Source organism: Akanthomyces muscarius (assembly GCF_028009165.1).
Source record: "Akanthomyces muscarius strain Ve6 chromosome Unknown contig_16, whole genome shotgun sequence".
NCBI lineage: Eukaryota > Fungi > Ascomycota > Sordariomycetes > Hypocreales > Cordycipitaceae > Akanthomyces > Akanthomyces muscarius.
The window spans coordinates 1,236,109-1,249,075 of NW_026611617.1; the positions used below are offsets into that span (position 1 = coordinate 1,236,109).

Genomic DNA, 12,967 nt, shown 5'->3' on the forward strand with positions numbered 1-12,967 from the left:
AGAGCTTTCTAGTATAAGCGTTTGTTATGTCCCTTAAACGGAAGCGCCTGTATCCCGATCTTCTTTACTCTATCTAACCTCTCTCAAATTGTGCTCCGGGTTCCTTCACCGACGACGACATACCATATACTGTCTGCCACGTTCCAGGGTCGCTCCTTCTTCAACATGACCTCAACTTCTTTCTTGACATGTGCCGTCCCCTCTGGATCCGTGTTCTAAAACCTGCGCATAGCATCCCATGCTATCTTTCGCCATGTCGTGCCTTTACTGCGGCCTCGTCCGATACTTCGTCGTCCCGAGCTCTCCACCGAACAGAAGCTCGTGGCCCATCCCCTCGCTGAACGCCTCTGACGAGAAGTGTGCTTTTGCCTCGACCTTCGCCTCGACGTAAGTTTGATAGAATGGCTGTGCTGTCGCGAGGACTTCGCTATTATTGTGCTCGTTGATCGTCGTCACGGAAATGAGGATCAGGTCGATTGGGATCGACACCGGCGGGACTGACGAAAGACAGCCACAGGAAAAGACGAGGATTCCCATGCAGTCACTGTGATGCTTCTTCGCGGGAAAGATGGGAACGATAGTGAGGTGGGTGCACGGCGCTTTCTTATCTTTCGCGCTACAGAGGAGAAACGAGCTATGCGACGCCATGTTTCTCTCAGAGATTTGCTCCAGAAAGCCAACGGGCACCATAACCCATTGAGCCCACGACGGCGAAGATCATAACCCACCTCAAGCCGGCCTCTTTGAGGATCTGACCGGCCAACCCCTCAACAGCCTCGGCGTCGTTGGCGCGAGGGAACGGCTCATCGGGAACAGGCTTCCCCAGCATTTGGCACAAGGGACTCCAGCCTTCGCTGAGCTCCATCATGTGGAACCTGTCGGGCGGAGTCACTCGCTTGACGTATTCATTGTGCTCTTCCATGCGTTCTGCAAATACTCAGCGCTGGTTGGTCATAGAGGGAGGCAGGATGGGGAAGGGAAACTCACTGTCAGTCATAGGGCCGAACTGCTCTTCTTGCCTACATGCGCAAATCCACGTCAGTCGTGGACCTTACCAAGAATCCTAAGCACGGCAGGGGAGCGTTCTTACATATCTAAAAACTGGGCAACAAGCTTCGGATACCATCGTTTGCCTGGCACAGGTGCGAGAAACCAATTGAGGAAGCCGGCCCCAGCCGTCTGGGTGACGGACTGCCAGCTCTTCCACCAACGTTCCCGGTCGCGGGAGACACAGATAACCTGGGCGTCCGGGTACAATTCGAGGAGCTCCTCAACGAAGCAATTTCCCGGGGCGTCGGAGATGGCGACGAAGCCCGAGGTGGCTTCGCGGAGGATCTTGAGCAGGCGAGGCTTGTCGTGCCGAGCGGCGAAGGCCTCGGTCCAGAGCTTTACGTATGCTAGAAGAATAAAGACTTCAGTCAGTTACACTAAAGAGCAAAACATTTCGTGGATGAGATCAGGTGTGCGCACAGTCTTCTCTCCCGAAGAGCTGGGAGCCGCCGTGCATGACTGGCCCTTGAAGTAGCTGCTCTAGGGCCAAGGCCATGGAGAGAGTGCCGGTACGGGAGTAGCCCGCGCCGACGACCCGCAGGGTCCGGGACGAGTTATCAGGGACAGACGCAACGCCGCCCATACTTAATGAATTATTTAAGGTTTATGGAACTGAAGCTGAAAATAAGGCTGCGCCTCATATTTTCTGCATACGTGCTTTGACGAATGGTCACATGACTTGTCTCGGGCATTTCCTCATACTAACTGGCGACATATCCTACGCCGGTGGCCGCCCATTCTAGAAGTACAGCTAGCACACCTCTTTACGTAAACTGAAGTTCTACCCACACTATAGACATCTATAGTCAAATTAAATCAAACTAGTTTCAGAGAGTTGCTTTGAAAAGCAAGCATTAGAAGTCGGGATAAGCCGCGACTGTACCGCGCTAGTTTAGCGATTACCAGTAAACTCACTACTAGCCCCTCACATGCCGCACCGTCACAGATACTTCATATTGACTACGGACTTTAGCGTAGCCCTACCTCAGACGGGCCTCGGCTTTGTTGATCATATCTCGTGTCAAGCCCGCGAATAATACTGATAGGGCGCAATAACGCTTGACTCTGCCGAATTATGTGCCGAGGCACTACTCTAGCGGCTAGCCCAAAGCCATAAACACGCCTCGGCAAGATTAAGCGACGGGGATCATGAGTGTTTCCTCAATCCACCCATATACAATTACCCCGCACGCATCGAAGTTAGCCAGGGTCACAGCAGCTGTCATTGACGCCAGCTCCTGTGACGAGGTCGCCTCCAAAATAACTGTGTCCCACGAACCATAACAACCGGGCTTCAACAAGGACTCGATAACGATACAACAAGGGCAGGTACATCAGGACACAGCAAGCGCTGTAATACGTACCTAGAGAATAAGATGATGGCGTCTCAGCTGAATGTCGCCAGGGATCAAGGCTTCCTGACGGAATTAAATCCTCGCTGTACTTCCAGTGGCTCTCACTGTAATCAGAAGTATCCTTGTGTATCCTCTAGGTACAGACTACCCTGTTCAGAACCAGATTCTAGCGTGGACGCATTTTGAAGGCGACCTCCCTCCGTAGTGCAACCCGGAGTTGGCACATTGCCCTAAGCTGAACGAGGATTAGGTAAATAATCGAAGACAAGTGAAATGGTAAATCGTGGCTCAAGGTACGAGCCTTCCCGAGATTATATATGCTGTGCCGACCCTCTTCCTAGTTAAACGTTTTTGTTATTCCTTCACACTTCATCACTCCGCCCGACCGGCACCAAGCAGATACAGCCAGGTCACAAGGCCAGACAAAGCCGATGTATTGCTATAAAATCCTAGCTGTTGTGGCCGTCTTTTGGGCTCCCACAACCGCCTTGGTGTTGGATCCAAGAGCAGCATCAGCAGGCCCGGCAGCATGCGCCAATCTTACATTGCGTCTCGGCGACTCCAAGGTTGAAAGCGACAAGTACAGTCCAAGTTACCTGTACACGAAATACGACTACTGGAACGCTCAGCAGAGCAAGTACACTCCCTCGTGCATCGCCTATCCAAGTTCAGCGAAGGATGTCTCTGAGATTATCCAAGCTGTTCGAGCGGCTGGGTCGCGCTTCGCTATCAAGGCAGCCGGGCACAATCCCAACACATTCTTCTCATCCGTCGATGCCGGTGTCTTAATTGATCTCAACCGAATGACGGCAAAGTCGTACGACGCAGAGACGACACTCGCAACATACGAGCCCGGCGGCGACTTTGGAGAAATTTACGAGTATTTCATCCAATACAACCGGACCGTCGTCGGCGCTCGACTTAGCGGCGTGGGGACTGGACTGGCGCTGGGTGGCGGTCTCAGCTACCTGTCGCCGCAGTATGGCATGGCGTGCGATGGATTTAAACAGCTGGAAGTTGTGCTGCCTAGTGGCGAAATTGTTAATGCATCTACGACGGAGAACCCTGACCTCTTCTTTGCGTGCCGCGGCGGTGGCGGCAATGCCTACGGCGTCGTGACCAAATACACGGTACAGAGCCGCCCTGTGGGTACGTTCACGGCCGGAAATCTCGTCTATCTCTTTGAGAAAAACGACGCTATTCTCCAGGCGATCGGCAATTTTACACTATACAACACAGATCCTAAGGCAAGCATCATCGGTACCTACGAGAGGCTGTTTCTTCCGTCGGGCGGACTCAACCTTGACTCCGCCATCATCATGTTTCTCGTCTACGACGGTGAGGATCCGGGCGACGTCTTCAAGAACTTTACATCCATTCCGGCTGTCTTGAATACAATTAGCAAAAAGACATACCTCGATGTGGTCAACATGCCGCTGCCAATTGCCACCGAGATTTCGCGTGGCGACAACATCTTTCGCGTGGCCGCCCACAGCATCAGCGAGACGGATAAGACGTACGCGGCTGCCTACGATGCCTGGTCGAAATGGTGCGATACCCACAAGGGCTCCTATGTGCTGTCATCGCTTGACTTTCAGCCGGTTCCTAGGTCATTGACCGACGCCTCGGCCTCGCAGGGGGGTAATGCCATGCAGATGCCGTCGGGCCCATGGATCTGGCTCAACTTTCTCATCACGACACCCCGGGGGATGCCCAAGGCCAATTACGATGCTGTGCAGGCCAGTTTCCGCGACATGGTGGCGAGTGTACCCAGTGCAAAAGGGCTTCCGCTGTTTATCAATGATGCCAGCTACGACCAGAATCCACTGAGCACTTTTTCGTCATATAAGCGTTTACAGGGCATCAAGGCCAAATACGACCCTGAGGGGTTCTTCGCCCAGTATACAGGCGGCTGGTCATTTTCTTGATTAGCGTTAATTGCAGCTAAGTCAATAAAACTCACTGACTCACGTGCTTCAGTATTTTCGTGGTCCCCTTCGCTAGGTATGCACTTGAAGAGGGCTTGTCAAGGCTCTAGAGTCAGTAAAGACACATTATAGCCATTGGGTATAAGTGTTACTATTCCAGTCACCAGCTACAGTCACCAAATACAGGGCTCCTATTAGCCTAAATCCATAGTAGACCCACTTTTTAGCTAGCCTAGATCTTCCACTATAAATAGCGATCACTTCACCTAATTAAGTAGCTTTTAACTACTACTACTAGACCCTTATAATATCTATTATATAAATCTCTTATAATTTTAATACTAATTAGTAGTTATAAAATTATAAATAATATAGTTTATAAGTAAGTAGGCCACCTAAGTAAGTAGGCCACTTTATATTATTTTTTAATTAACTATATTTAAACTCTATTAACTTAATAAGATAAAATAGTTTTAACTTTAAATAAAAAAGATATTATTAATACCTTTAAGGCTTTAAAAAAAAACTTTATACTATTATTTTAGAATATAGCTTATATCTATAATATATTATAAATAATACTAATATATTATTAATAAGAATAACTAAGTTAAGCTAATATAATAGTATACTTTTAAAAATTAATAAATAAAAAGGAAAATCTTTTTATTTAATATATTTTTAATTTAGATATATAATTTTAATTATTTTACTTATATAATATAAAAGTTATAACTAACTATCTATTAGAGCTTAAATATAATATTCTAATTAAGAAGTATAAGTTTATAAACTTTATTAAGTAATATTTAGAACTTATTATATATTTATTATATTAAATTAACTATTAAAAAGTCTAATATAAAGATTTAAAATAATATTAAGACTAATTTTAGCTTATAAAAATATTATTATAAAATATAATATATAAAAAAGGGAGATTTATAACTTTAATAAGATAGACTTTATAATAGACTAAATATTATTTAAAATAGTTATTATAAATATAAAAAGATATTAAAAAGGTTAAAAAATATAATAAAGAAATTATATTTAGATAATAATAATAAAGTATATTAATATAACTAATATTATTATTCCTCTTTTTATTATTATTATAAGTAAAACTTATCTCTCCTTTTAGTATAAAAATAGCCCTTTATTTTATAACTAAGCTATTTTTATTACTAAAAATAGATAAACTATAAATAAGAAGTATTTAAAATAGTTTAAGTATTTTAATTTATATATAAAGACTAAAAGAATTAATAAATATAGGCTATTAATCCTTAATAGATATAAAAGTTATTACTTTATAAATTTTAAGTTATATTATAAGGTAAATAATATAATTATATTATAATATAGTTTATAAATAAGTAAGCTATTTAAGTAAGTAGGTGTTATGGACTGGCCTTATAGCTGCTATAGGTAAGCGTTATAATAGTTATTAATTCTCTTAAGGAGAGAAGAAAGAGGAAGGAAGGGGGAGGCTCTCTCCCTCTCCCTCTCCCCTAATCTAGCTCGTAATCTACACTATAGAGTAAGTATAATCTACGCCTAATACGAGAGCTTACTAAGCTCTTACATTAAGTCCTTAGGGAGCGGGCAAAGCCTGAATCCTTTATATACCCCTCTCCTCCTAGGCTAGGCTAAAATGGATATAGAATAGTAGTGTCGACACTGTGTGTGTGTTAGCTGCTGGAAAAAAGTTTTTTATCGCTGTGCTAGTGTAGGTGTGTCCTGGCGCGGATTAACTGTTCTTATGTGCTCATACTGTGCGGGTACACTATATGCTATACCTCCGCCGTATATACTATAGTACGGAGAAACTTACACACTAGTGCTCTATATGTAAATAGGGGGCTAGGTGTAGGCTATAAAGGCTGTGCCTTACTTTATTCGCTTACCCTAACTAGTTATATATAATGCTTTTATAATATACTTTACTTTTATACTATAATTAAGGCTAGGCGTGGCCTTTAAGGCCCTTTTATAACGCTACTCCTCTTTAAAGTAAATGTCCTATAAAAGGAGTCTTATAGCTATAACTGTTATTACTACTTCTCCTAAATTTCTTTTCGCCCCTGTCCTATCTCTTTTCTCTATCCTACTAAACCTCCTACAAACTTCTACGACTATATTCTGCCTTCTGTCTCTACCTATACACTATTAACTTCCTAATTGTTAAATCTTAATAACTCCCTTATTATTCCCTAATACCTCTATACTATATCCGCTATAATAGCTCCTCCTCCCCCTCCTTTACTATAAAGTAGTAGTAGTGCTAGTCTTTTAGGGTATAAAGCCCCCCGCTACTTTATTAATAGTATTCTTATTATTAGCGATTTAGATAATAAGGCTTTTATATTAGAGAATAAGGAGGAATACCCCTACCTTATATACCTCTATACTGCCGCTAAAAATCTAACACTTACTTATATTTAGATAAGTACTAGCTCTTATTTAGTTTACTAGTATAAGAAGAAGCTTTATGTCTATAACTAGGCACTTTTTACTAGTAATGCGTGCCTTTATTATACTACTAAACGTCTATAGTCTCTTATTAATAAGAAGAGAGCTATTATAAAGATAGCTACTAGTATACCTTACTAGAAGGGGTATAAGTTTCCTATCACCACGCCTACCTTTAGAAAGGCTTTTTATTAGTATAATAGTACTTTAGAGTCTATACGCTTATAGCCTTATATCGCTTAGGATGTGTTCGCCGCCGCTCCCCCCCTAACTAAGGCCTTATCTACGCCGCCCCCTCTTATATCGTTATAAATAGTCTTCGCCCCTACCTCTAGTTAGGGCTATAACTTCTTTTAGGAGATAGTATAGGCTGTGTAAGCCTTCTAAGGACTAGCTACTAGCCTTTAAGCTATCTAGGTATACCCTCCGCTTTTCCTCTATTAGTATACTATTAATTATCTATATAGATAGAGAACTGTACTACTACTACTACTACTATAGAACGTAATAACCGTAATATTATAGTATAGTAGTAAATAATCGCCGCCTTTATATTAATTACTATACTCACTACTTCTTAATACTATACTCTTACCTATCTTAATAATAAGTAAGATAAGCGCTACTCTTTACGCTCTTTATATTACTATAGTTCTAGTTATCGCCACTCTAGGTATTATTATCGCTCTTACTCCCTTAAGTTGCCTTTACTATGTACTTATCGTTACTTATATTCCCCCCGCCCTAATTATAAGTAGTCTACTAATAAAGAGTGAGATGTCTTTATTATATACCTAGTATAGCGCTACTATACTTCTACCTATTTTCCCTTTTACCCCTAGCCTTTTATGCCTAGTCTTTTATATTACGCTAATATACGCTTATAGCTTTACTATTTTTTTATTTTCCTAATACCTATATAGGTTTAGGTTATATATACTAAAAGGCTAGGTATAGTGCTAAAAAAGCTATAAGCTCTTAGGGGGGCTCTTATAGTAATATACTATTTATTAATTAAAATTTTCTAAGAGTTATAATTTAAGCCTATATCTTTTCTATAATATTAGGCGGCTCCTGTTATATAGTAATAAGCTATATATAGGCTATTATTAGTCTAGGCGTCTCCTTATTTCACTTTAAATTCCTATAAGGCTACGCTATTTATTAGTACTATTAAGGGCTTTTATATTAGAGTAGGATAGCTAGTCTATTTTACTAGTACTTCTCTTTTCTTTATACGCCTATAGGCGTTCTAAGTGTGTAGGATTTTCTTAATAAAATATTCTTTAGCTAGGTTAGAACCTAGTTTGTTTTCTACTAGTATAGGTACTAGGGTCTAGTTGTTACGAGCTTAGGATAGTAAGGGATTAGTTACGGCTCTTTTAATAAGGTCGATATAAAAGGTTTTATAGATATTACTAGGGACGTCTAATATAACTGTTAATAGTGATAATATATTAGTTACTATATATTTTATATAGACCTAGTTAAGTTTCTTATTTAGCTATAATATAGTAATATTTTAAAGAGAAAACTATACTTTATTGTTAATATAGAATTATTTAGCTAGTTAATATGTCTAATCTATAAAGTCCTTCTATTACTACTATATATATATAATAGTAGACTATATAAGCTTAACTCTATCCTAAATTTATTTAAGAAATATCTAAGCGTGTCCTATTAGAGATTTTAGTGTTATTATTACCTCTTATAGTGTCTAAATTAATTCCTTATTATAGTTATAAAGTAAGAAGTTCAGGCTATAGCTAGTAATAGAGGAGTCTTTATTATTTAACGCCTATTATATAGTTAGTAGTTACTATATCTAGTTATACTATAAGTATAAAATAAGTATATATAGTACTACTTATACTTCTTAGTTCGCCCTCTTTATACCGCCGTCTATCTAGGGGTAATATATAGTAGAGAGGAGTTACTTAGTGCCTGTTAGGTAGTATAGTATATACTAAAATTCCCTAACCTAGTTAGAGCCTTAATTATTAATAATTTACCTAGGGAAGCTATAAAAACGCCACTAATATAAGAGAAAATATTTAGTATAAGCCTTAGCTATTATTATAGTTATCACTTCTAGTTAAATAAATTTAAATAGCTAGTCTATAATTACTATAAGAAATTATAGCGCGTTACTATCCTATACTAGTAAATCGGTTATAAAGTTAATAGATATTTATTACTAGTAGTAGTCAGCTACTAGTATTAGTTAGAGGAGGCCTTATTATAGTTTCCTAGACTTATAGGCTCCGAAATAAGCATAGTTTCGGACATACTGTGTGATATCTTATAACATACTAGACTAGTAGTACGACTATATAAGGAGGAGGAAGGTATTATTCTTCCCTAAATACGCTAAAAAGGGGTTAGTATATACTTTCTTAATTAGAGTAGTAGTAAGGGGCTCCTAATTAGGTACCTAAAGACAGCCTTAGAACTATAGGCAGTAATAGGCAGAGATAGTATAGTCTACTACTTAATCCTTTAAGTTAGCTCTAGGCGGAAATATATAAGCGCTATCCTAGACTGTTATAATCTTTATCGTATAGCTTAGGTCTATTTAAACCGCTAATTCCTATAGTATATTAAGGTTATTATCTATAAATAGGGGCGTTAGTACCCTAATATAAGGACTGTCCTCTATTATAGTGATATTAATTAGCCTTAGGATCCCTATTAGTAGGCAGTCTAGTCTATCCTTATATACCTCCTAATAGCTAAGTACGTCTAGCTGTTATATAAAAGGGCTAGGCTAGTAGTAGAGGCGGTATTAAAACATAGAGAGGAATTTAGCCTAATAGGCCTACTATTCTAAGATAATATATAGTTTTATAAAGTACTCTAAGTTTTTATAGTTAGTAAGTATAGTAAAAGGGTACTCTTACCCTTAAAGTTCTACTTCTTATACTTAAATACACTTAATTATAGTAAGGAGTTCCTTATTATAGATAGTATAGTTCCGCTCTACTATTATTAGCTTCTAAGAGTAGTATATAATTAGGTGTAGAATATTCCTATTATTAAGTTATAATAAGTAACCTCTTAGCCCTACGCTAGAGTAGTTAGTTTCGACTATAGCCTTTTTAGTAAGATCTTAGAGTATAAGGCAGGGCTTAAAGAGAAATAGTAACTTTAGCTTTTTAAAGGTAGTATCCTCCTTACCCCCCTAGTAGAACTAGATATACTTTTAAGTAAGTTAGGTAAGTAGCTCTAATAAGGTAGCGAATTTTAAGATAAACTCTTAGTAGAAGTTAGAGAAACTAAGAAAACTCCTAACCCCTTTTATAGTCTATAGGGGCTCCTATTTATAGATAGCCCGGACCTTTTTTAGGTTAGGTATAAATAACACGCCTGTCTTTATAATAAACCTAAGGTATTTTACTATCTTAATAGAGAATTTACACTTATTAAGATTAAGATAAAGTCTAGCCTTATTAAGCTATAATAATATTATAATAACCTTTTACTTATAGTTAGTAAGGTTACTATTATTATAAATAAGAATATTATTAAGATAGGCCGTAGTATAGTCGTCTAGAGTGTTACCTAGAACCTAGTTTATATATTATTAGAATATAGCGGGTACACCTAAGAGGCTAAAGGGATAGATAAGCCACTTAAATAATCTAAATCTTATATAGAATATAGTATACTTCTTAGAACTAAGCTTTATTTATAGCTTATAGAAGGCAGAGTAGACGTCTAACTTAGTAAGTTACTTTATAGTTAATAAGGAATAGATAGTCTCCTTAATAAGTAGTAATAGGTAGCGGTTATCTTCTAATATAGTGTTAAGATCCTAGTAATTAATATAAAAACGCTAACTCCTATTTGTCTTTTTAACTAGGAGTATAGGTACTATAGTTAGAGAGGAGCTAGCTTAGATCTAGCCTTTATTAAGGAGGGCGGTTAGTTAGTAGTGTAGTTTAAGTAGTTAGTCCTGTAGTATATAATATAGCCTGCTATATAGAAGTTATTTAGGGCTCCTATCTAGCTTTATATAGATTTTAATTTTGTGATTAAAGCTAGGGCGGTGTAATAAGAGGGCAGCTACGTCCTTCTCTATAAATAGGCTCTAGAAGGCCTAGTACTATTTTAATAAGCTCTTTAAGCTCTTTAGGGTATATTATATAATACTATTAATTTTATAGATACTTATAACTAAGACCCTTATCTCTATATTATATATAGTTTAATCCTATTTTAATTATTAGTAAAACTAACTACTACCTAGTAGGTTAGAGCCTTATATAATTTAGTGTTAGTCTAAGGAGTATATCTTCTATCCTACTATTACCTATAGGTAAATATAACACCACTCTACGTCTATTAATAATCTATAGTAAGCTAGCTAAGGCAATCTTAAAATTAATAACTAAGAGAGAGAAGGTATAATATAAAGGAGTACTAAAAATACCTAACTATTAATATCTACTTATACCTTAGCTATATAGGACACTAAGAACCTTAGGGAGTTCCTAGTAATAAGTTTAATTTACTACTATAAAGAGAGTAATACGCGCTCTAATTATAGGGAGTCTATAGTGTCCTCTTATATAGCTCTATAACACTTACACCCCGAATCTATAAGGATGTCTACTAGGGTATAGGTCTTAAGGATAGCTAGTATAAGAAATAGTTTCGTATTTATTCTACCTACTATATCCTTCTACACTTTTTCCGTCTAGTATGCGTTTTTTAGTTAGTCTTTTAGTAATATATTTATATTTTATTAGCCTAGAGGGAGTCTTTTCCTTAGGTGTCCTTATTTTCTAAGTTGTTTAATATAGCGTCCTCCTCCGTATAGGTGTTAATCTTATTTATCCTAATTATTAGCTAGCGCGCTAGTAGGAGGTAGTATTTGCTAATATAGTGCCTGTCTTTTTTATAATAGAGGCAGGCGCCTATATCCTTTTGTTCCTAGAGAACCTCTTTAGTTACCTAGGTTACTTATTAATACGAAGAGTTTTGTTTTTAGGGCCTTAGGTTAGAGGAGGGTAGGACGCGCAGGCCTTATATACCTATTATTAAAGTGTCCCCTTTTAAGTCCTTTCTTAAAGGCAGGTTCTTCTACTAAATATTATATTAGTAGTTTTCTTTAATCTAATATAATTCTAAGTTAATAGAGAGCTCTTATAGTTCTTATATTATAGACTTATAGCTTATCTATAATACTTATTAGCTAACTATAAGTCCTTATATTATATCTAAAAGTACTAGATAGAGCTTAGTAAGTTTAACCTTATTATTTTAAAGTAAGCTACTAGCTAAGACTAGCTCTTATTTAAATTATATATAGAACTATAAGAAAGGTTCTCTCTCTCCTTACTTAAAGTAGTTTAGCTTTATTATTATAAGTTCCTATTAGTAAGGGTTATTAAATACTATCTCTAGGTAGCTTAGGAAAGTGTAAAGGTTAGACTCCCTATTATACCCGCCTACCTTAAAGTATATAGTAACTTTAAGTTAAGCTACTAAGCTTAGATTTAACTAAATATATATAAATTATACCTTTAGGGGCCTAATAAATTCCGTATTAATCTTAAGCTTATAGGTAATCGCCTATTTCTAGCCTATAAAGGCTTTTTAGTCGCTATTAAATTTATCCCCTTATAGGAGTGGTTTCCTTTTATAGGTTATCAGATTATTACTAGTATTAGTTAATTTAGCGGAAGAAGGCGTGGTAGTTACTCTTAGGGGCGGTACGGCCTAATTCTATAAGAGTAGTATTTATTTATAGAGGAGCCACATCTCTTTAACTTATCTCCTATTCTATTCTATAAGGGCGTTATACTATTCTTATACGCCTAAGAATATCTCTAGTATAGTACTATAGGGGTTATAATTCTCTATTTTATAAAGAGAATTAATTATTATAGACTAGCCTTATAGCTGTTATAGGTAAGCGTTATAATAGTTATTAATTCTCTTAAGGAGAGAAGAAAGAGGAAGGAAGGGGGAGGCTCTCTCCCTCTCCCTCTCCCCTAATCTAGCTTATAATCTATACTATAGAGTAAGTATAATCTACGCCTAATATGAGAGCTTACTAAGCTCTTATATTAAGTCCCTAGGGAGCGGGTAAAGCCCGAATCCTTCATAGTAGGCTATCTTTTAGGACCTTATAATAAAAAATATACTTTA

At 37.6% G+C, this 12,967-nt stretch overlaps 2 protein-coding genes across 2 annotated transcripts; one reads left to right on the plus strand and one right to left on the minus strand.

Annotated features, from left to right (window-relative positions):
- Positions 1-264: 264 nt before the first annotated feature.
- Positions 265-1,633, minus strand: LMH87_008465 (uncharacterized protein; the record flags this gene model as incomplete). Its single annotated transcript, XM_056198708.1, has 5 exons — positions 265-634; positions 729-927; positions 988-1,019; positions 1,091-1,397; positions 1,471-1,633. The coding sequence occupies 5 exons, from the start codon at positions 1,631-1,633 to the stop codon at positions 265-267; spliced, it is 1,071 nt and encodes a 356-aa protein (XP_056057566.1).
- Positions 1,634-2,836: 1,203 nt separating this feature from the next.
- Positions 2,837-4,333, plus strand: LMH87_008466 (uncharacterized protein; the record flags this gene model as incomplete). Its single annotated transcript, XM_056198719.1, has 1 exon — positions 2,837-4,333. The coding sequence occupies one exon, from the start codon at positions 2,837-2,839 to the stop codon at positions 4,331-4,333; it is 1,497 nt and encodes a 498-aa protein (XP_056057567.1).
- Positions 4,334-12,967: the final 8,634 nt, after the last annotated feature.